The sequence below is a fragment of the Narcine bancroftii genome, chromosome 2 (genome assembly GCF_036971445.1).
Source record: "Narcine bancroftii isolate sNarBan1 chromosome 2, sNarBan1.hap1, whole genome shotgun sequence".
Classification (NCBI taxonomy): Eukaryota; Metazoa; Chordata; class Chondrichthyes; order Torpediniformes; family Narcinidae; genus Narcine; species Narcine bancroftii.
Window position 1 is genome coordinate 108,634,356 of NC_091470.1, and position 25,095 is coordinate 108,659,450.

Consider the following 25,095-nt stretch of genomic DNA (forward strand, 5'->3'; position numbering starts at 1 on the left):
TCATTCCAGGAAATCAGGAGGTTCCAGAACCAAGGTCTGGATCGCCTCGATCGTTCCGTTCCTCAAGTAAATGGATTGTCAACATTAACACTGATCTCATGAGGTTAAAAGCAATTTGAAACAAAACAGAAATACTATTAAAATTCCACAATTGTCACGTAGTACAACATTTAGAGAATGCAGCATAACATGAAATTCTTTAACTGTTGTCCACCATAACGCAGACAGTCGCCACTTTGCCCAGTCCCCCTCACAGAAACCTACAGCACCTGGTGATCCTAGCCGGTCTCCCCTCCAAGTACTGACCAGTCCAGAGCCAGCTTAGTTTCCAAGATCAGACAATCCCAGGCATATTCAGGCTTTAACACTCAACCAATCAGAAAATAAGACCCTCTCTGACTCTCAACCAGTACCTTACTGATAGCACAGAAAGTGGCCAGCACTGACACCACACTTTTGAGCCCCTTCCAACCCACTTCATCTCATCCACACCCTCAAGTTCTTCTGTTCTTTTCAGCCTTTGTGCATTCTCCCCCATCAACCACTGCTATTTTTAATTTAGACATACAGCACAGTAACAGGCCCTTTTGGCCCATGAACCCGTGCCACCCAATTACACCCAACTGAAATAAGGAGACACTGGGGAAAACCCATAAAGACATGGGAAGGAGGTACAAACTTCTTACAGACAGCGTGGGATTCAAACCCCAGCTGGCGCTGTAACAGACTTACTCTAACCGCTATGCCAACCGTGCCTCAATCTCCCCCCCCCCGCCCCCGCCCACCTTCATCGCCCCATTGGAGCGAGCACTACACCATTACCAGTTTCAGGGGAAAGACAGTTTTTCTGAATGTTCATTGAAGCCTGTATCTGCAGTTCGACAAGTGTATGGTGAGACCACACTTAGAACATGGTGTTCAGTTCTGGTCACCTCATTACAGGAAAGATTTGGAAGCTATGGAGAGGGCGCAGAGGAGATTTACCAGGATGTGGCCTGGATTGGAAAATATGTCTCATAAGGCAAGGTTAACAGAGTTGGAGATCTTCTCTTTGGACTGAAGGATGAGAGGTGACTATTTTACTAGAGGTCTGCAAGATTATGAGAGGCATAAATAAGGTGGACAGTCAGAGCCTCTTTCCCAGAGCAGGAGAAGCAAACACAAAAGGACATCAGTACAAAGTAAAGGGAGGAAAGTTTAGGTGAGACATTAGGGGCAAGCTTTTTTAAAAAATAAATAGAGTTGTGGGTGCTGGGAATGCCTTGCCAGGGGTAGTGGTGGAGGCTGAAACAATATGGCCATTTAAGAGTCTCTTAGAAAGTCATATGAAATATAGAGGGTTATGAAGTAGGGAGGGTTTCATTTTTTTTGTAGGTGCATAATGGGTCAGCATAACATCATGGGCCGAAGGGCCTGTAATATCCTGGGCTCTTGCTGCGAGAGTCCAAGTTTGTCCATGTTCTGGAAGAGATAAATCTTTTAATTCCTTTGAGACACTTGCATGCTCCATTTTGCACCACTGAGTTGAAGCTTGGATTTGGCAGATGTGTCACCTTTTGCCCAAGAGGTAAAACCAGAATCCTTCCTGATCTCTCAGGAAAGCAAACAGTCACGTGGCAGTTTCATGGCACAGTTTCAAGGAGCTGCGTAAATCATCGACTTGACACATCAAAACTAACAAGCTTATTCAAGCAGCAAATAGTTAGCACGGCTGGGGTAGAAGAGGAGAGAGATTCCAATCAAGTGCCAAAGTGGAGTTGGACAAAGTATCTAAAATGCACATCTATGTGGAGTAGATTTAGCTGGATTGTTCTCACTTGAACCATTATGCTCCTGTGGACAATGGTCTTTCAAAAGGCAATTATCTACATTGACAATTCATTTTCAGAATGTGTCACTGGCCATATCGACCTCTTTTGGCCATCCAGTAACTGCTTTGTAAATGGTTCAGTTTTGAGACCAACTGAGTGAAATTGAGATTTGCATTGGTAGGGAACAATAATCACACTTAGGCGCAGGTGAGCACAGTGAAAACACAATGCTGGAGATACTCAGCTGGTCCAACAGTGTATTATATATAGCAAAGATAAAGATACATAACCAACATTTCGGGCTCAAGCCCAAAGCATTGATTATACATCTTTATCTTTACTATAAAAGGTACACTGACCAGCCGAATTTCTCCAGCATCGTGCTTTTACTTCAACCATGTCTGCAGACTTCTGTGTTTTAAAGAGTCTCCTATCCTTTCGATATTCCTGAAAAAAAAACTAACTTAAATGGGCAGTCCAAAATCTCCCAAACCACGAGAGCAGTGGTTCTTAACCTTTTTCTTTCCACTCACACACCACCTTAAGTAATCCCTGTGCCATCAGTTCTCTGTGATTAGTAAGGGATTGCTTAAGGTGATATGTGAGTGGGAAGGGAAGGTTGAGAATCATGGCTCTCGACCCAATTGTTATTGAAATGTTCATTGGCCCATTTCCTCTGGAGTTATGAAACCGTCCAGTTAACGAGTCAATTAGGGATGATTAAAACAGGGATTTTCAAACTTTTTCTTTCTACCCACATTCCTCCTTAAGCAATCCCTTACTAATCACAGAGAACCTATGGCATAGGGAATACTTAAAGTGGTATGCGAGTGGAAAGAAAAAGGTTGAGAACCACTGAATTAGGGTGTTACTTGAGCATGCACATCACCAAATGGCTTACTCAATCCAGCACATGCTCAATCATGCCCAGGATCTTTCCATTGTATAAACTCCTGCTGCGTCATTGAGTGCAAGAAGGTTTGGGGCATCGAGATTGGAAAAGACACTAAAATGCGATTGCTCATCTTTCATTACACGTGTCAATTGTAACGCCAGGAAAAGAATTAAAGTGCAAAGTTGCCAAAAAGCCCATCATATACTAATTTTCTTGATCTATTGACAATATTCCAGCTCAATTTCATTCTGTGCAGCACCGAAGCCTCCAAATACCCAACAGGATGCAGGGACTGTACTCATTGGAATTTAGAAGAATGAGGGGGGGGGGGGGGGAAATCATATAGAAACATGTAAAATTATGAAAGCCATCAATAAGATTGAGGTAGGCAAGTTGCCTCCATTTGTTGGGGAGACCAGAACAAGGGGCCTCAAGAAGGTATGATAGTAAATTTAAGACATTGGGTGGTGAATCTGTGGAATTCACTGCCCATTGAAGCAGTGGAGGTGACCTCAGTAAATATATTTAAGACAAGGTTGGATAGATTTTTTACATACTAGAGGAATTAAAGGATATGGGGAAAAGGCAGGTAGGTGATCATCAGATCAGCCATGATCTCATTAAATGGCAGAGCAGCTTGACGGGCTGGACGGTCAACTCCTGCTCCTATTTCTTAAGTTCTATATAAATGAAGAAAATTGTACAAACCTACAATAGTTTGTTTTCCGTGGTTAAGAGGGATTGTTAGTAAGCACAAAAAGACTTCTGCATGGCAGTTTCAAACCACCTGACTACTGCCCACGATTATAAGGCCAAGCACTGGGAGATGGATACTTGGCTAGAGCTCTCCATGCCCATCAGCTGGTGTGTGGGGTCCAATTCCTGGTCATTCCTCACTGGAGGCACTCCCACCTCCTGGAATAATCACATAGCACAGAAGACTATGGAATTAGTGGGTGCATAAACTTCGACGACAGGTGAAAAAAAAAATGAGAATATACATCTGAGGTCAAATGTTGGGTCGGCAGTGCTAGCTCATGGTGTATACACCCTGCACATTTCTCTATATTGAACTTTTTCTAAAAGAGATTCAGCCCTGTAACAGGCCCTTCCAACCGCCCAATTACATCCATGGGACCAATTAACCTACGAATCCCAAATGGCTTCATTGGAGCCAATGTACACTGCCCCACTTTTACAGTCACAATTCAAAAGGTGGTCCTCTCGACGATTCAACCGCCATCAAAATGAAATTCAATGGGGAAGGTTCCAAAAGGACGCAATGGTCAACCTCAATGGTCAATGTAGTGTAGATTGTGGAGTGTCATGTGACCTCTCTGTCTGGAACCTAGTTGCAAGTCACATCACCATCCAATGATGGACTCTACCCCCCCATTAGCGCACATCTGACCACTGGCCCCTTGAGTCACCTAGTGCAATGATTACCTTAGCTGAACCATCCAGCCTCCTGTACTATAAAGTCCACCATGAGGAAAAGCTCTTTCTCTTTTGCTTTTCAGCCACAAGACAAACCTGCTTCACTCCAGGTCATGAACTGTGGAAAACGCTGGAGAAGTCTGTGGTAAGGTGTGCACTATATAGGGAATCGAAGTTGTTGCTCATTAGTGTTGAATGGCATTGGAGCCATGCCCACATTAGACAAGGGATGGCAGGTAGCGTATTGTAATCCTGTTTGTTAAATGTCGACGCACAGCTTCTAGTATCGGTAGCTATCTGATGTGACTGGGTTGTACTGCGCTTGTATGTCGATACACATTTATAGTATCAGTAGTGTTAATACTGTGCTGTGTGTTTTCCCTGTTGCAATCCTCTTGCATGCATTTTGATAAAGAACCTTCCTGTGTTTAGCCTGTGTCCAGACTCGTTGGTATTTGAACCCACCGAACTGGATTCCTTCTCACACCAATCTGTCCCATCAGCCCTAGTAACATGTTTTCCAATCTCATCTAATTGGGACAAGGTCACAACTAAATAGATTCCACCAAACTTGTAAGATACCAACACAAGGGGGCACACTCGGCTCCAGGGAAGACCTCAGACCGTCTGCGCTTCACTCTGTGCTCGGATGAAAACACAACCCAGTGCATTGACAGAGAGAGAGAGAGAGAGAGAGAGAGAGAGAGAGAGAGAGAGAGAGAGAGAGAGAGAGAGAGAGAGAGAGAGAGAGAGAGAGAGAGAGAGAGAGTTAAATCATGTGTCCCAATCAGAGAAAGAATTCAATAAAGGAGCAGACATCACTAACCAACAGACAAGCATGCAACAGTCAACCATTTTAGAGAAGCTTACAGTCGCTGGCTGATTTAAGAACAAGAGCTGAACCAGGATTGCAGCAGATTGATTAGAGACAGAATTCATCGGACTTAATTGTCAAATACCGTTTGCCAAGTGACTATTGCCACCGTGATTGATGGCATCACTTAAAGTCCTTTTCATTTTCTCATAGCAGGCAAAGTACAAAGCGTGGGCAGGGCCCGCACCGATCACCATCGCATTCAATCCTCGCAAAGGCCTCCAGATGCCTTCGGTGTGGATGATCCTCAGCAGACCATCAAATACATTCCTGTACTGTGCCTTGGGATCAGGTTGTAAACTCTGCATGCGTGTCTGCGTTAGGGGGAAAACAAACAAAAAAGGTGAGATGAGACACTGTTTCAGGGCAATTCTTCGATGACAGTCACCCCAACTCATGTACTTTAGTTCAAGTTTATTAACGTCTGACTGTACATATACAACCAGATGAAACAGTGTTTCTCTGAACCTCCGTGCACATGCACAATGCAATCCTCAATCAACAAAGCCCGAGAAACAAAGTGCAGATGTTGGAAAGTGAACCATTGCAGGAGGACCTCAGTGGGTCAGACACAATCCACGGGTAGAAACAGTCTTGTCGAAGGGTCCAGACCCAAAACATTGGCTGACCCATGAATCCTGTCCAACTCTGAGCAGCCCCAGCAATTTTTTGCTGGCTCAAAAAAACCAACTCACTATTCATTATTACCTTGCTGTTTTGTGGAATTTTGCTGCAACCAAATTAGTCTTTCTCCTCTCTGAGATTGCACCCCAAGCAGGAATGAACCATTTGTTTTACTGCAATGTACTTTGAGACATTCTGAAACTGAACGATGCCACAGTTTCACTTTCGCAAATCCATTTCCTATAACCAGCTGTTTAAAAAGTTAAGAAGAAAAACACAAAAATCTGCAGACACTGATTGAAGTAAAAATAACGCTGGAGAAACTCAGTAGGTCAAACCTTTACAGAGCAAAAATACATAACCAACAATTCAAGCCCAAAACATTGGTTCTGTATCTTTATCTTTGCTATATATAGGACACTGTTTGACCTGCTGATTTTCTCCAGCTTTGTGTAATAAAGGTCAACTGGTCCTAATGATGCCACTATCCCACAGCAACTGATAAGCTACATTTAACGCAGAATCTCATTTCAGATAATGGTCTGCCATAGTTATGAGCTCTTCACCTGATGTCTGCCCCTGTTGCACAAGCTCTAAGCAGCAGGGGAGATTTGAGCAAAGATGCCCAGAAACAGGCCATTCAGCCCCAACAGCTGAGTCTCACATTTAGGATCCACACAAATCTCTTTCCGGTTTTTAAACTCACTTTTCCATGTAATCTCACTCCTCTCATGTGGTTATCCAGTGTCTCCTTAAATACACCTCCAACCCACCTGTCATCCTGAATAACTTCTGCTGCCTTGGCTCCATACCAAATATGTTGGTACAGTGTCTTGTTGCACTGACTACAAGATGGTGAACAGGTCTGCTTGCAAAAGAACCTCCATCACTGCATCTTGGTACAGGTCAACAAACATAAAGCGGCACTAATTCTGCCTCGATTCTTTCAAAAAATTTTCAAGTATTTTTGGGTAACTATTCTTTGGTTGAAGCCTCTTAATTTTACTCTTTTCCTAACCCTGTTGTAATTTCCAACACTTGATCAAGTCACCTGTGGAGGGGAGAGAGGGGGCTCCTCTTATCAAGAGAGAAGACTGCACTCACAGCATTAATGCGCTGAATCCAACTCAGACAGAAGGGGGCAGGGCAAGCAGACAAAGTTGATTCTTTCAACACAACAGATAAGGTTCTTGAGGAATATTCTGGGACAGTAAACAATGAATCAGAGATGGATTGTACAATTCTTGGGGAAATCTCACTCTGAACCACAGGCTCACCAACTCTTCAGCTCATGTTGTAATGTAGAGGAAAGGGCGAGGGTGCAGGCCAGATGATGGTTCGTGTATGCTCATGCTTCAATTCTGAGTGCATATTTTGGTAGGGATGGACTAATTACAGACAATCCCCGACACACATCCATGTTCCATTCTGGATGACAAGCCATATCTCAGAATGGACGCGTGTCGGGGAATTGCCCTGCCTGAGATACTGCGTAAAACTATCGATTTCTTTCCAATCTCTAACTCCTCCTTATTTGTTCTGTTATTGTGGACCCTGAGCCTCCAAAATCTTCTTGACCATCAGAAATATTGATCAAAAGAATCAGAAAAAATGGAACACAAGGAGTTAAAATGCGGTGAAATATCTCAACATGGGGGCCACCAAGGCCAGCTCTCGCGTCTGATTTTCACCACACGTTTTATATTTCAATTTTTTTTTTAAAAATTCAGTCATATGTACAGATCAATGTAATTCACATAGGGGAGTATGTGTACTCAGGCTTGATTTGTTTTGGGCATTCCAGTGATGCATGGTTTAATCATTAGCGGTATGTTGTGTATAATGAGGTTTTTGTTTTAATGCAGGTCACAAACACTTTAAAACAGACCTTATTTAAAATACTGGAGCTCTGATAATGCTAGACATATCAGAACATTTGCAAAAGCTTTGGAGAGTGCCCAAGAGACTTATCTAATGGATTGTTTATAAAAAAGGCCACATTTGAAAGAGCTTATCAGAGCTTCATTCTGTCTGGAGTGGAACTTGCTGTTCTAGGAGGGTCATGTGGTTTTGCAAGCAGAGAGAAAAAAACAAGGTGTGTGTGTGTGTGTGTGAGAAAGAGATCAGCTCTACAGTGTTACAGTCAGCAGCAGCAACTGGGACTGGAAAAGGACAAGCTGGCAAGCTTGTGGAAAACCCCATTTGGAAGACAGGCTGTAAGTGCTTGGTTCAGCCTGGTCAAAGCACTTGTGGTTCATGCAAGAGGAGAGGACTGGCTGTCTAATGTTTCACTTGAAATAAGAGAAACAAAAAGGAACTCTGTCGTGACCTGAAAGAAAAAGGTGATCATCTGGAGAACCCTGAGGGGGCAAGTTTCTTCAGTAAGACACTGAAGAGGCTGATTAAAAAAGGAATCAATTGTGGGGGTCAGCATACAACAAATCTCTTTCTGAAAAACGACAAGAATCTTCCTGAGCAGTAACCATTTACCTTTCGAGCACCAAAGTCTGATAAACTTTATAAATGTTAAATTCTGTGCACAGTATAAGAATTGCCTGCAACCAGTGAACTTGGAGGAATGAGAAGTGAGACTGGACTGTGAATCAAAGAACTTTTCTGAACTTGTACACAAATTACATACATGCGCACTTAGATTCAGAAAGGGGTTAAGTTAGGTTTGTTAAGTCAATAGTGATAAGTGAAAGTGTGATTCTGTTTTCATGTTTAAAGACAATTAAAAGCAACTTTTGTTTAAGTAACCATTTATCTTGGTGGAATATCTATTGCTGCTGGGTTTTGGGATCCTCTGGGCTTGTAACAGGACACGTGGCCCCTCAGGCGGCAACTTAGTCAGAAGCCACCTCACCTGCCAATCAAGGCTTAGACTGCCCACTTGCACCTAGTTCACCTGCAACCACTGTTTTTGGAGGGTGGGAGGAAACCTGAGCATGCAGTTGAAACCCAAACATACACAGAGAAAGTACAAACTCCCTGCGGACAATTCTGGTTGTCCAAGCACAGCAATGGTCTTTCAAAGTTAAAACTAGCTAGACAGGAATGAAACCACTGAAGTGGACGTACAGCAGATTCACTGGAGGATTTTAAACTTATTCGACTGAAAATTTACAGGACCACCTCCCCTCCCCAATTCAAATCAAACCACCCCCTTTCTCCTAGGTGGCCTAAATATGTCTTAAAATGTGCTAACTACCATCATTAGGGTTTAAGTGGGTAAAGTAGTGGTTGAGGATACTTTTGGCTTCAATGTTAACTTTCAACCTGCTACTAGTTCAGATTTATTGTCAGGGTACATACATGGCTTCACATACAATCCTGAGATTCCTTTTCCTGTGGGTGAGGCAGAATTACCACTTATTGGCAGTGCAAAAAAAACTGTACACAACGTACACCTGTAAAGAAATAAAGAAATGCAAACAAATGACTGCAATACAGAGTGGGAAAAAAACAAAGTCCTCAAATGAGTCCCTGATGGAGTTTGTCATTGAGGAGTCTAGGGGTAGCAGCTGCTCCTGAACCTGGTGGTGCAAGTCTTGAGGCACCGATACCTCTTTTCTGATGACAGCAGCTAGAACAGAGCATGTTCTGGATGGTGTGGATCCATCTACATCCCTGTAGATGTTCTTGATGGTGTGAAGGAGTGCCTATTGAGGATGAGTTTGAGTTTAAAATTTTTAATCTAGACATACAGCACGGTAACAGGCCCTTTCGGCCCATGAGCCCATGCCACCCAATTACACCCAAATGGCCTACCCCACATTTTGAAGCGTGGGAAAAAAACCAGATCACCCAGAGGAAACCACCAATACAGATACGGGAAGAACATACAAATTCCTTTGTAAATCTATGCTTTCTGTGATTAACCAATGTGAACAAATTGTCAAACTACAACCAAAATATTCCCATTAACTGCACAACAGCCAAAATACAGAGTCGGGGGGTGGGGGGGGGGGGTGGAGGGGGATGAAAATATCCCAAACAAACGCAAACAGAATCTGAAACAATGAATTCTGCTCAATCATTCTCAAGGACACTGTGTCAACTGCTGTTTAGATAACAATTGTAGTGACTAAACGACAAAATCCTGGAGCCAAACTTCAGCCTGCTTTAGCTTGCATCTTGACAAAAGGCCCCAGATTACTGTTTATTTCCTGTGGATGTTACTTGACCTGCTGAGTTCCGCCAACAGGTTTGTGCATTGCATTCGACCCTAGTATCTGCAAATCTTCTTGTTTAACCCTTTGTACTCCATGTCCCTGTCTTCAGGGACTATCAACAAGTGCATGTGTTCCACTTTTCATGGACTGGTTTTTATACCCGACTGCCAGCTGGTTCATACTATAGCTTACCCACAAACCCAGTCCAGAGCATACATTATGAACGGTTATAAATGGCTGAAGTTCAAAAGGGCTAAACTGTGCACACCAACTGGGCGAACCATACATTAAGTGTGGTGCACATTTTCATCATGAGGGCATACAGTCTAATGTGTGTGGAAGTTCAAAGAGCAATGCCTTTCCCTTGAATATATTCTGCCCACGTTCTGGCCATGAGCCCACATTGACCATTGAACATCCATTGGCACTAATCTTTTTGCTTCAAATCTTCCCACGTTTCCAACAACTGCCCCAGCTTCTCCTATTCATCTGGACAAGGGGCAATCTTCAGCAGGCAATTGCACACCGGGAAGAACCTCAAGCAGAACCCACAAAGGGAGAAGGAGCTGTTCTATGTTCACATTATAATCCATTTCAAACTACTTCTAAATCGTAACTTTGTGCTATTTCTCAATACAAAGTCGTCAAATCATACCAGATTATCATAGCCAATTTACCAACCTGTTAAAATAACACAACCTTTGAATTAAGACTAGGAGGGTGGGGATTTGTTACGGCATGGACTAGTAGGGCCGAACTGGCCTGTTCTGTGCTGTAAGTGGTTATATGGACATTCAAGAATCCTTTATTACCAGGTACACATAAATGTGCTTTCCTATCAAAACATGGGAGGGAAAGCAAAAGAGTCACAGCAGTGAACCCAAATTCAAGGCAGCTAAGTCACCCTTCTTTTTCTGAGACAAAAAACAGGATGACAGGCCTTTCTGGCCCACGAGCCCATGCCGCCCAGTTACACCCAATTGACCTACAAACCCTGTACGTTTTGATGGATGGGAAACCAATGCAGACACAGGGAGAACCTACAAACTCCTCACAAACAGCACCGGATTCGAACCCCAGTCACTGGTGCTGCAATACCCTTGGTTCCTGGACATTTATGGTAGGCTCTGAAAGCCAGCACAAGAACAACTGCCTGTTTACTTTTTGTACTGTTTCCAGCCATGATGCACTCAGCATAGCAAAGGGTGGGCAACAATATACGGAACAGAAAATCGAAATGGCATCTCTAGTGTGTTTCAGGGTATTCAAAGTCAAAACAAAATGCAATCACAAAAAATGTTGTAACCAGCTTGTGCAAAGTTCCTCCAACAAAAACAACCAGAAAATCTGATATATCAGTTGAATATTGATGAGCGCAACAGGACATTTGCTTGTTTTTTTTAAAATATGCATTATGAAACCTTTAACACCTCTCGAGAAAACTGGCATCAGTCTTAATCTTCAACAACAATGAAGGGAAGGATCAGGACCCTCAAAGAACGCACCAGGCTTAAAGACTGTTTCTTCCCTGCAGTCATCGGGCTCCTGAATGAACCCCTTTACAGAGGTCGTGCGCTGCTTTGGCTTGGTGCTAAATTGATCATCTTTTTCAGGGCAATCGCATACACTGCAAATTGTCTTGTATACACAGCTGTATACGTAATGCTAGAGATGGCCTGTTGATCTGCTCGTAGAAGAACCTTCCCAATGCACTGGGTATTTTGGGATTAATAAATTAAAATAAAAGTAGGGAAAGCAACAGGTGAGATAAAAATAGGAGAAAGAACAAAGCAAAAATAAGGTCAGACTACATTTTACATGCGGAAAATTGAGCCATAAATACAATCAGAAATTGCCAGTTCTGATATGGACAGAAAAGAGCAGAGTTAAATCAAAGTTGGAGAATTCGACATGGAGTCCAGGACACTAAAATTTAGATATACAGGCCCTTTTGGCCCACCTCTCCAATTAATCTACAACCCTCACACGTTTTGAAGAGTGGGAGGAAACCAGAGTGCATGGGGAAAGCCCACACAGACACAGAGAGAGCGTACAAACTCCTAATAGACAGCATCAGATTGGAACCCAGTAATAGTGTTGCGCTAACCACTACACTAACTGTGTCAAGCCAATGTAGTTTGAATTAAAAACAAAAATTACTGGAAACATCAGGTCCCACAGCAGAAACATTAACCCTGTGGTTCTCAACCTTGTTCTTTCCACTCACATACCACTTTAAGTAATCCCTATGCCATCAGTGCTCTGTGATTAGTAAGGGATTGCTTAAGGAGGGATGTGGGTGGAAAGAAAAAGTTTGAAAACCACTGTTTTAATCATCCCTAACTGACTCATTATGTGCAGTTTCATAACTCCAAAGGAAATGGGCCAATGACAATTTTTCTCCAGCAAAATATTTCGGTAACAATTGGGTTCTCAACCTTCCCTTCCCATTCACATCCCACCTTAAGAAATCCATTACTAATCACAGAGCACCGACAGCATAGGAATTACTTAAAGTGGTATGTGAGTGGAAAGAAAAAGGTTGAGATCCACTGCCCTTCTTTCCATACACATTGTCAGTGGCGATACATTCAAGGTACCCATTTCTCTACCTTGCCCATTATGTGTTCCTTCACTTTATTTGCCCTCAACAAACTTGTGTTGCCATACCACTGCACCCCAGAGCTTTCCCTTCTCATTGGCAGTCAGTGCTAATTGTCTTGACTCATTCTATTGAAGCACAAATGAAAGCAAAGTGGCTGTGTCATTCTGATTCAGGGACACAAACTCAAATGCAATTAATGATTTCATTTGTTTTCAAATTCAGAGATACAGCGCGGGTTACAGGACCTTCCATCCTACAGGTCCGTGCCGTCCAATTGCATTTAATTAACCTAGAAACCTTGCATGTTTTAGAGGATGGGAGGAAGCCCACACAGACATGGGGAAAACTTACAAACATCACTGGATTCGAACCTGTGCCACTGGCAATATCTTCTTTGGCTTGGCTTCGCGGACGAAGATTTATGGAGGGGTAATGTCCACGTCAGCTGCAGGCTCGTTTGTGGCTGACAAGTCAATATAACACTACGGTAACCACCATGCTAATTGTGGCCTCTGTTAGGAACATTAAGAATTAAGGATCTAGCTTCATGGTCACATTACAAATAGTATTAGATTGTTACATTTGCTTCATGGAAGGAAATCTACCTCTATTATTAGTCTGACCTACACAAGAATTAAATACAGCAATTTTGTACAGTAAAAGCCCAAAAACCAGGATGCTTGAAATCCGAATCACCCGAGAATCCAGACTTCTCGACAACTCTCAGCTTTTGCGTGCTTACGTGCATTGCGTGAGTGCAACAGATGCACTGCCCAAGAATCCAGTCCGACCCGTTCCCTAGGGAAGTCCAGATTTTAGGACTTTTACTACAATTCTCAGCTTTCCTCTAAAGTCCCACAAAGTCAAGGTGCAGTTAGAGATGGATGTCCACATCTGTGAATGCAAAGGCTGTGCAGAAGGGGCAGCTGGAGGAGATGCTTCTTCTCAGCGCCAGAGGCCTGGGTTCAACCCTGCCCCGGAGTGCTGTCAATGCCACGGGTTTCTGCAGGGTGCTACTCCCACGTCCCAGAGAGGTGGAGGTTAAAAATTAGAGTTTGTGCAGCAGATTTTAGGGAAATAGATGACAATGTGAGGAATATAAAAATAGGATTCCTGAAAGTGGATGCTTGATAATTAGCACGGACTCAGACTGAAAGAGAAAGTTCCCAACAAGTCAGCCGATCACTCATGTACAATAATGTAACACAAATCCAATTTTGCTTTCATTTTCAAAAACGTCATCTTTAAGTCATCAACAGCCCCACAGATTCCACACTCAAGAGATAACTTTTAATTAGCCTTCCAACCCACAGAGTTTTGGGAAGTGGGAAGGAAGCAGACCATCAAGGGGAAGCCCACACAGTCAGGGCAACACTGGGAGAGTGTGCAAAATCCACGGCATCGGCACCGGAGGCTGGGATTGAACCTACATCTCTGGTGCTGGACACAGAGGCTCCACTGGCTGCACCACTGCTTCCTGTGGGGAAAGAGCCCACTTCCATGTCATTTCTCTCCACGACTTCAAAGCACAGCCATTTACAGTAAAAATCCCCATATCTGGAATTCACACAAACGGCAACCCAATCAACTGGCAGAAACAATTCAATCAAGGAAATAAATAAATTGTTTCAAATAAGAATAAATTAAAAATTGAAATAAAAGTTTAAAAATTGTACAAGTAAACATTCTCCAAGCAACACAACCTCGGTGAAGATGGGAGCATTCAGCCAGCGGAGCACCCCGGTCGTGACCTGCCCACAGCAGCTCTTTGAATAAAGTTGTGCTTGAATAAAATGGCGGTGGCTGGGATGAAGAGCCAGTCGATCTCGTGCGCCGCTGGGGTGTCTCTCCCTATGTGTCTCCTTCTCCTTACCGAGTAAGGGTCTTATCCTTAACAGTAAAGTTCAGCATCGAGTCCACGCTGCTGAAGATCCAGCTGCGCTGGGTGGGTCACGTCTCCAGAATGGAGGACCATCGCCTTCCCAAGATCGTGTTATATGGCGAGCTCTCCACTGGCCACCGTGACAGAGGTGCACCAAAGAAAAGGTAAAAGGACTGCCTAAAGAAATCTCTTGGTGCCTGCCACATTGACCACCGCCAGTGGGCTGATAACGCCTCAAACCGTGCATCTTGGCGCCTCACAGTTTGGCGGGCAGCAACCTCCTTTGAAGAAGACCGCAGAGCCCACCTCACTGACAAAAGGCAAAGGAGGAAAAACTCAACACCCAACCCCAACCAACCAATTTTCCCTTGCAACCGCTGCAACCGTGTCTGCCTGTCCCGCATCGGACTTGTCAGCCACAAACGAGCCTGCAGCTGACGTGGACTTTTTACCCCCTCCATAAATCTTCGTCCGCGAAGCCAAGCCAAAGAAAGTACATCAGCAAGGCTTTATCTGTAAACTTGGCGGAGGGGGTTAATTATGACGACAGCAAGTTAGCGCAACACTGTTTCAGTGCCAGTAATGGGGTTAAATTTAGAATCTGTAAATTATGATTAAAGTGAACTTTACATTATTAAGGACTGCAAAACTGATTTTCTTTTTGTTGAAATCACTTTACGATTTGCAGTCTTTTGCACTGTGTGTTCTTAAAGCAGGTGTATTCATGAGGCATTGTAAGAATGAGTCTCAGACAGAGGTAGCCAAAACATGCCCATATCAGGCATCCACAATCCCTATAGGTGCTGGATACCCCGGGGAGAGGGGGGGGGGTTTACTGTACTTCAATTTTTAGACTCAACATGTACCAATCAGAATCAGGATTTAGTCATGAAATTCAGTGTTTTGTGGCACCATTAATAGTGCAAACATTTTCTAGCCATCTTATATTATCGCTAAAAAAAGTAAATAATAGAGCACGAAAAGTAAGGCAGTGTCTGGTTCATTGATCATTCAGGAATCTGATGGCAGCAGGGAAGAAATCCTTGTGGTGTTGAGTGCTAGTTAATAGTAGCTGAGTGAAGAGGGCATGGCCTGGGTGGTGGGGGTCTTTGAGGATAGAGGCTGCTTTTTTTTTTAAAGACAATGATGTATCCGAACGATATGAAATATCGAAGAAGGGGAGCCTGAACAATTAATCCCCCCAAGGGGCAGAACACCCTAATATCCAGACTCCACTACCACAGGATGGTTCGAATGAAGGCACCGGCCCGAATAAACGTCCAGTGGCCTGCCATAGACACCAACGTTGAACAAGCACCAAGGAGATGTCGCCCTTGTCAGGAGATGCAACCCAAGGCCCCACAAAGAACAAAGACTCAACATAGCTGAGGCATAGTTTCGGAAATTCAAGGACTCAGAAGAAAACTAGTATGATGATCTGGAATGTTTTGATCATTACTGTGTGGCCAATAATATCGACACCACACCCCTTAGTCTGGGGGAAAAATTTGTTATTTCTGTGCCTAATGGGAAGTAAAACATACCAGTTGCTGAAGTCTTTGTTATCTCCTGAATTACCCGGTGCCAAGTTATGCTGACTTGTGTGCAATAGTGGGGGGAACATCTTAGCCCCAGACCACCAGCGATAGCAGAAAGATCGTAAACTGCAAACAGGCAAATCAGTACTAAATCTTAAACTTGCTCAACATTATTAATTTGGTCAGTTCTTAAACGATGCTCTGAGATCAATTAGTGGCGGGATTAGCTGACAGTGCCAACAGCCAGAAACAACTAAATTAAAGAGATCTAACACTTAATACAGCCTATGAATCTGCTTTGGGGTCCAAGATTGCCAATGAGATCTCAGGCATTGGCCAAGGCAAGATGAGCAAAGTTTCGCGCCCAGGAAACGAAATTTCACTCCAAGAAGCAACCACACGCCTGACACCCAGCCATTTCAAAAGATACAAATGTCATCTATGCACCAAAGAGAGGTACATCAAAGACATGTGCCCACACAGTTAAGAATTTTTTTAAAAACCCAATATGATCAGAGGAAAAAACCTCCAGAATTAAAGGAATGGCTGATAAAGAAGAAAGCCTCAGCACCAAAATAGACAACACAGGAGAAGACAATGCAGGAACCATCCTGCATATTCATGAATTAAATGGCAGACACCCAGGAATTTTTATAGCGACCTCCTAGTCACCACATGAGGTTCACGCCCTCTTTACGGTTATCAAGTGACCTTCTGACACACAAGTCCTCTCCTTTGGACACCCTGGCTGAAGTGGTCCCGTGACTCTTGTCACACAAAGTCCTTCTCTTGAAAGGGGATGGGAGAGGCACTGGTCAGTCCCACACACAGTCTGGGTATCAAACTGCTATCAGGACAACAGGTGCTGATACCGGTGGATAAAGTAGCTCAGTCCCTCTTTTCCCCACTGAAACTACTGGGTGGCATACAGCTCCTGACGGCAGTGCTAGCACCTGTGAACAAAGTAACTCAGTGTGTGGCTTGCTGAAGCTGCCAGGCGACCACACACCATCAGACCAACTGACTAACTGGAGTCCAATCCACCGACTAACCCCCTCAAAACCAGCACACTGGGCTTTTTAAATTGTGCAGTGCTGCCTCCAGCTCTCCCCATTGGTGGAGAGAGGTTAAAAGCTGTGGGCTCACTCTCCAGCAAGCCCACAAACTTCAAGCACATAGTTCCCGTGCTTTGACAGCAAAGTTCCCTAGTGGTAGCCGAGTGCTACCACAGCTCCTAGCAGCTGTCAAAACCCCCATAGTAGGCTCAGTCCTGTCCTTAGTCAAAAATAAAATTGTCCAAGGTCCATAACAGCACATATTACTGTAAGCACGCACAGCTGAGTATGGCAAGGATTAGGTTGGATGTCAATCCATGGCCTTGGCTGGAATGGCTGATTTCATGGAGCTTCTGCTAATGCAGAGAAGCTGTCATGTTGATTAAAGCTGTGGGGGGGGGGGGGGGGGGGTGCGTAGGGAAGAAAAGCAAAAACTTAGCAACCATCTCACCCAAAAAGGAAAACCATCCACTTTTGAATTGGAGCTGGACAAGCCACATACAGTCAAACCTGTTACCCTGAATTCAACTAACCAGCAACCTCAAGCAAGCATCAAAAATTGAGGAAAATAACTAAATAAAATAAATAAGAATAAAAATTTAAATAAGATGGGTGCATATATTCAGACAGCGGAGTGTCCAGACTGTGATTTTCTCATAGCAGCTGTTTGAATAAAGTTGTGTGAAACAACAATGGTGTCATCCAGGATGAAGAGCTGGTTGATGCCATTCACCGTTGGAGTGGCTCTCAGAGTGTTTCCTTATCCCTGCTGAGTAAGATTCTTTATCATTATTGGTATTTTAGTACCGCTTTGTCTATAAATTTGAAGAAGGGGGTTAATTATCTGTAATGTTATCATTCATCTTTCAGGCAGCTCCATGGAGGGGGAGGAACCTGCAGATGCAGTGATAGTTAAATGTTTTCAATGAATGTGACTGAAAGTAAAGTAAAATGCTTTAAGGTTTATATATTCATGCAAGTGTAATTACAGTGTAGTACTTCTGTCTTTTAAACTGCTTATTCTTAGTCAAGTTAGGCATTGTAAGAGCGGGTCTCAAGCAACCAGAAAACTCACTTATCTGGCACCCAGTAATTTCTCAAACAATTCTCAATCAACACTTTTCTTCCTGACCAAAAACCAAGATGACACCGCAAATTTAAAACCAGGTGCACTACCCCCACAGAAGAGCCCCAGACAGATTGTAATTACTTAAATGACGTGAGCGTTTGCATGTGCCTTCGGGGGAAATCATTTCACAGCAGAAAGCTTGACCTTTCCTTGTTTATTTAAAACATAACTTGCATTCATATAACACCCCATACAGAAAAGAGGATCGACCTGCTTTTAGCAACACTGCATTAAGTTCCACAACAACTCAAGGCATCAAAGAAAAAAGTATGAAGGATGTTAAAAGTGACACTTATTTAATAGTTACTCCATGCAGAGAAACTAAATGATACTAACAATATTTGTATCTAACCGTTAGCGCAGTGCTGTTACAGCACTAGTGATTGGGACCGTGGTTCGAATCCCACGCTGTCTGTAAGGAGTTTACGTTCTCCCCATGTATGCCTGGGTTTTCCCCGGGGGCTCCAGTTTCCACCCACTGTTCAAGCCGTACTTAAAGTTGTAGGTTAACTGGGTGTAATTGAGCAGCGCGGGCTCGTGGGCCAAAATGGCCTGTAACCATTCTTTTTATATAAAAGTTAATTTTGAAATAAAAACTGCATGCAAAGAAAGTGATCTCATGCAATGACTGCAATCTTGTCATTTTTCAAAACAAACCAGTCTTCAGCAGAAAAAATGCCTCGGTGCTGGTGCATTTATGGACTGACACAAGAAATAGCAGGAGTCAGCCATCCAGCCTGCTCCGCCATTCAATGAGATCACGGCTGATTGGCTCATCTCCACCTACCTGCCTTTCCCCATATCCCTCAATTCCCCCATGATGTAAAATTCTATCCAACCTTGTCTTAAATACATTTACTGAGGTTGTCTCCACTGCTTCAATAGACAGCAAATTCCACAGATTCACCACTCTCTGGGAAAATCAGTTCCTCCTCATCTCCATCCTAAATCTGCTACCCTGGATCTCCCCCACCAATGAAAACATCCTACTTGGCTCTATCTTACCTGTGCCTTTCATAGTTTTGCACGTTGCTATAAGATCCCCTCTCATTCTTCTAAGTTCCAGTGAGCACAGTCCCAGGCGGCTCAATCTCTCCTCATTAGCTAAACAACCCCACACCCCCCAAACTCTGGAAATAAACCTGGTGAACCTCCTCCAAAGCCAGTGCAGACTTTCTCGCACAGCTAGCGTAAGGCCTTTACAGAGCCAGCGATCAGGACCGGGGTTTGAATCTATAAGGTGTTTGTTTGTTTTCCCATATCTCAGTGGGGTTCGTTTCCACCCACCATTCAAAAACATATCGGGGCGGGGGGGGGGGGGTAAATTGAGTGGCATGGACCCGTGGGCCCAAGTGGCCTGTACTGTCTAAACTTTTTTTTAAAAAAAACAAGACCACCAGAACTGCATGCAGCACTCCAGATGTGGCCTCACCTATATTGGTTCAAAATTATTTTCGTCACGCAATAATACATTAAAAATGTAACATGCGTGATAATAGGTCACCCAAGAGAGCAGACCCCAATCTGATATCCATTCTGCATGCATTGAATTTATGCTTATCCCATGATAAGTAGTACATGGAAACATCCTACAAGGAGATGCCCAGTGGTATTTCTATGTGGAATGCACCCATACCCTTGGGGGGAAAACTGAACCTGCATTGTTTTATAAAGAATGCTTAATTGCTCAAGTATATGAAGGACTGGGAAAGTTGCATTTCCCCCCAGGGACCAGTAGCCTCTCAACAGAAGCTAAACAATTTGCTGGAGGAACTCAGCAGGTTCCACCAGCAGAGAGAGTAGAAGAACACTTGCAACCGAATCCCTTTTTGAGAGGCAGATGGAGGAAAATGAGTCCTGCAGGGTGGAGCGGGTGATTAGCAGACAAAGGTGGCCGAGTGCTGGAATGTGATAAGGTGAGAGTGGTGGTTGAAAGAGAGCAGAGGGAACTGTGGGGGTTGGGGGAGTGGAAAGGAAGATCAGAACAGGACTCTACAAAGCCTTTTGGCTCGAAATGTCGACCATTCTTTTATTTTACCCCAGCAACGCTGCTTGGTCTGCTCACTTCCTCAAGCAAATTGTGCCTACCTTCAGATTCCAGCAGCTTCAGTGTCCTGTTCGTCTACTGAAGAGAATGCACTTGTTCAGCAATCAATGATTTATATAGGTACAAAAGTCACCCCACAGAGCAATGCTCCTCATGTAGACTGATTTTTGAAGGATATACAATTCAAAGGCTCATCTGCAGAAAGAGCAATCTTGCATAAAATGGTAACGGTCCTTATTACATTGTAGAAAACTGCACGTTACTTTACAAACTGCCATCCCAGCCATGCAGCAAGCAATCCAATGCCAAGGTGCAAGGTTTTTAAAATGTTGCACATCTAGACATACAGCAGTTATGAGCCCAAATAACCTACAACCCTCCTAGATTTTGAAGGGTGAGAGGAAACCAGAGCACCCATTAGAAATCCGCACAGATGCGGGGAGAAGGTACAAACTCCTTATAGACAGTGCAAGATTCAAACCTAGAATGCTGGTGTTTTAACAATATTGTACTAACCAATGACACGCTTTTTGATAGTGTATTCTATCAACTCCCCTGTAATACAATTATACCCTTGAACATAACACACTCCAGTTCTTCAAAGCTACCTGTTGTCCAAACAACCAGGGAATAATCACTCCACCAAGAGCCAAGAACATCATGAACTCCTCAAAGACAGAAAGGCGGCTAGTGACCGCTGGAAGAACACTTCAAAGATGTTCTCAACCATAATGCTGACCAAGAGGTAACTGCCCTCAATGCCATCACACAAAATATCTGTTCAACCCTGACCAACAAGCAGTTGAAAAGGTTGCATGCCAAATTCAAAGGCTCTGAAGCAGTGCTTTCAACCTTTTTCTTTCCACTCACATACCACTTGAAGTCATCCCTATGCCATAGGTGTTCTGTGATTAGTAAGGGATTGCTTAAGGAGGGATGTGGGTGGAAAGAAAGGTTGAAATTTATCGTTTAAATCATACCTCATTGACTCAGTATGTGCAGTTTCACAACTCCAAAGGAGCAAAATATTTCATTAACAATTGGGTCTAGGGCAGTGGTTCTCAACTTTCCCCTCCCACCTTAAGCCATCCCTTATTAATCACAGAGTATTGATGGTGCAGGGATTAATTAAAATGGGATGTGAGTGGAAAGGGAAAGGTTGAGAACCTTCAAAACTCAGCTGAGGTGTACCTCAGTTCCCACATTTGTGAAGAGGGCAGGCGAAGGAATTTCAAAGAGAATATAATCGTGTCTTTCTCCAAGAACTTCTAACCCAGGAGATTATCTGTCTGTTGCAGCTCTAGAGAAAGCAGCAGTGAGACAACGAGTAGACCCAGTGCCTCACAGCATCTGATACTCTGATTCAATCCCATCCTTGGGTGCTGTTTGCATGGAGCACACACGACCTTCCTGTGTTTCCTCTGAATGCTTCCGTTTCCTCCCATATCACAAAAATTTGCAGGTTGATTGGTTAGCTTGCTGCTGTACGTTTGTCCCAAGTACATAGCTGAGTGGTTGCATCAGTCTGGTATGGAGGTGTCACCGCACAGGAGAAAAAACTCCAGTAAGTTGTGAACTCAGCCAGCACCATCATAGGCGCCCACCTTCACTCCACCAAGGACATCTACACAAAAAGCAGCTTCCATCCTCAAGGAGCCTCGCCACCCAGCCCAGGCCCTCTTCATCAGGAAGGAGGTACAGGAGCCCGAAGGTCAGCTTTTCCCCCTCCGCCATCAGATTCCTGAATGGACGATGAACCACAGACACCACCTCACTTCCTCTCATTTTAAACTTAGACATAAAGCGTGGTAACAGGCCCTTCCAGCCCAATTACATCCAATTGGACCTACAACCCCCAGTACATTTCAAATGGTGGGAGGAAACCAGAAACCCCAGAGGAAACCCATGCAGACATGGGGAGAATGTACAAATCCCTTACATAGAGCGTGAGATTCGAACCCCAGTTGCACATGCCACCACTAATTTATTTACTTTTAAATGAAATTTTACAGCAATATTTGCCACAAGAAACAACAAACTTTGCACAGTGTTTGTGACCATAAAATTCTGATTCTAGAATCTTAAGGATTGATGAGAATGTGAGGTCAGGATTGGTGAAAACATGGTCAGCATAGACACAGTGAGCCAAAGGGACTTTTCCATTTTTCTTATGACTATGAGTTGTCTTACTGAACTGCTTTCTCCCAGTGGCCCAATCACAGTGTGTACTCCATCTGAGGGCTTTTGTGGGATCATTGCATTATCCTTTACAAATTTGGCTGCCATAGAATCAGTGGTGTTGATCAACAGGTCCATAGTAAACAGTACAGATTGGTGTCAAGTGAGACTATATCAGATTCAGGTTTAATGTCAGAGTATATACATGACATCACATACAACCCTGAGATTCTTTTTCCTGCAGGCGAGGCAGAATTATTGGTAATGCAAAAAAAAAACTGGCTCAACATACACATGTAAACAAATAACATAAATGAGCTGACTGTGCAACAGAGAGAAAAAATTCAATAAAGCTTAAAAATAAGAGTCCTTCAACGAGTCCCTGATTTAGTTTGTTGTTGAGGAGACTGATGGTGGAGGGGGAGCACCTGTTCCTGAACCTGGTGGTGCGAGTCTTGTGGCACCTGCACCTCTTTCCTGATGGCAGCAGCGAGAACAGAGCGTGTGCTGAGTGATGCGGACCCTTGTAGGTTGCTGCTGCTCCTCTCCAAAACCAGTGATCCCCATAGATGTTCTCAATAGCGGGGAGGGTTTCGCCTGTGATATCCTTTCAGCTCATTTTTTTTTTGCCAAAATGGTGCCACACACATCCAACGTAATTCCTACCGGAGCGGAGCTCATCAAGGAAAACCTGTTCTACTTTCATCATTTCCAGCCCAGATCCAAAATCAGTCCAACTTTGGTCATTGGCCCACATCAATACAAGCTCAGGAACTGGACTCCAAAGTCATTGCAAGCTCATCGAAGATCACAAAACAATTCACAGCATTAAGGCTCATATGGAGTCTATCATTGAACCATACAGCACAACACAGGCCCCTCAGCCCTCAATATTGTGCCAACCCAAATATTCCTTCCTAAATAAAGTACTAAAGCCTCTCTACCCTATAATCCTTTATTTTTCTTTCTTTCATGTGTCTGTCCAAGAGTGTCTTAAATGCCCCTAACTTTTCAGCTTCCACCGCCATCCCCAGCAAGGCACCCACACTCTTTAAAAAAAAAACAACTTCCCCTGATATCTCCCCAAACTTCCCTCCCTTACCTTTGCACAGCTGAATGGCAGCAAACTCCAACAATTACACAGAATACCTTGGCACTCTCATCTCATCTCAGGGGCAACTCTCAGGGTATGAGGCTGTTATCTTAGTGTGCAGCATGGCTCCATGCCAAGGGCTAGAGCTCTCATTGAGGGACAGTTCGGATGTGGTGTACCTTCAACCGTCAGCTGGAGGAACTCCACAAACCATGGGAGGGAAAGAACAGCCAATGTTTTAGGTCATTCTTGTTCATTAAAACAAAATAGACTATTTTTGTGTTCCAGATTCCTACCTCCTCAGACTCTGTGTCTCTCTACCTTGGTGTGTTAGCCTGGTATTGTATGCCACATACTGAACCCATATCAGCCCTAACCCCCTGATACATCTGGGGAAGAGTCTGCAATTCCCACATTGACCTTAGAACACAAACCAGAATGGAAGCATCATTCTGGAGAGACCTAAGTTACAAAGTTAGGGACAATCATAGGGCAGGCATATACAGTTTGATAAATTAAGTTATGTTGCTAATAGCTATAGAAATAATAAATAAAATCACTGACACTAGATCCAGTGTCGCAAACTACAAAGCCACAAGTTAGAGCAGATACATCCTCAATTAAAGAGAATCGCTTTTGAGCAGTTTCAGGAATATTATCCACCAGACACTTATTCTGCAGTTCAACAGGTAGAGATGAAGTTTACAACAGTTATGACATATTAAGGAACCAGATCAAAGAATTAATACCCTAGGAAAGTGGAATCCCAGTGCTGCAGTTAACTGCCTCAGACCACAAATAAATAGCAAGATGCGGCTATCCCAGACCATGAAGACTACAGGGTATTCAGTGCCTTTTATCACAGTGACAAATACCCAGTTGTCTGATGGTAAATGTCTAATGTCCATTATCAATCTGCACCCAGCACTTAGAGACCCCACAGACATCACCCCTCAGCTGCCCCCAAACCAACAAACACAGTAGCATTCATCCCCACTGCCCCAGTATCTACCCTTGCCATCCCAACACTCTCCTTCATGGCCCTGATCCACCTCACCCACCGCCCACTCGACACCCTCTGCCCCCCGACACACTCCGCCCCCCGCACTCCTGTACCAACGCACCCCCCCCCCCCCCGGCACCCACCGCCAGTGCCCGTGCCAGCGATCAGCGCCGCTCTCACCTTCACCGAGTCGATGGGGAACATGAGCGAGTGCTCCAGGATACCGGCCACCGAACCGGCCAGCATGTGCGCCTTGACCGAAGCGCTTTCGGGCAGAGTCTCGTAGTCGTCGGCGGACGCGGAGTCGGCGGCCTGCACCTCAGCCCGGGGCTCCATCAGCAGGTGAGGGGAGCGGCCGAGACCGCGCTCCGAGCCGACACAACCCACCTCCATGGACAGGGGAACCAGCCCGCTCCCGGCGCCCGGCTTATAGACCCAACCCCACCCCCCGACGCACCCACGCGTCCCGGCGTGACAGCCCTGCGTCTGCCCCATGACGGCCAGCCCTGAGCGCCAATCACCATGCACGGACCGGCCCTCACAATGGTAAAAGTAGGCGGGACATAACGGGCAACAGCCCTCGATTGGAGGAGGAGGTGCACACCTTCTGTCCATTTCAGCCAATGCCAATGTGGAATGAGCCCAAATATGATTGACCTCGTTGCCTCTCACTCAAGATCAAACGGTCCAATGATAGTAAAGGTCCCGCCCTCCCGGCGCCGCCCTGGACTTTCTGGACAACTTTAAAT

The 25,095-nt window shown here is 44.3% G+C and overlaps 1 protein-coding gene across 1 annotated transcript in view; it reads right to left on the bottom strand.

The window, feature by feature from the left end:
* Positions 1-24,816, bottom strand: part of LOC138754123 (mitoferrin-1-like) — a 36,921-nt gene extending 12,105 nt beyond the window's left edge. The window contains exons 1-2 of the mRNA XM_069917966.1: positions 24,527-24,816; positions 5,103-5,331 (exon numbers count right to left, since the gene is read on the bottom strand). Of these exons, the coding sequence (XP_069774067.1) occupies positions 5,103-5,331; positions 24,527-24,739 (442 nt within the window). The 5' untranslated portion in view covers positions 24,740-24,816. The remainder of the gene's footprint in view (positions 1-5,102; positions 5,332-24,526) is intronic.
* Between the last annotated feature and the right edge of the window lie 279 nt (positions 24,817-25,095).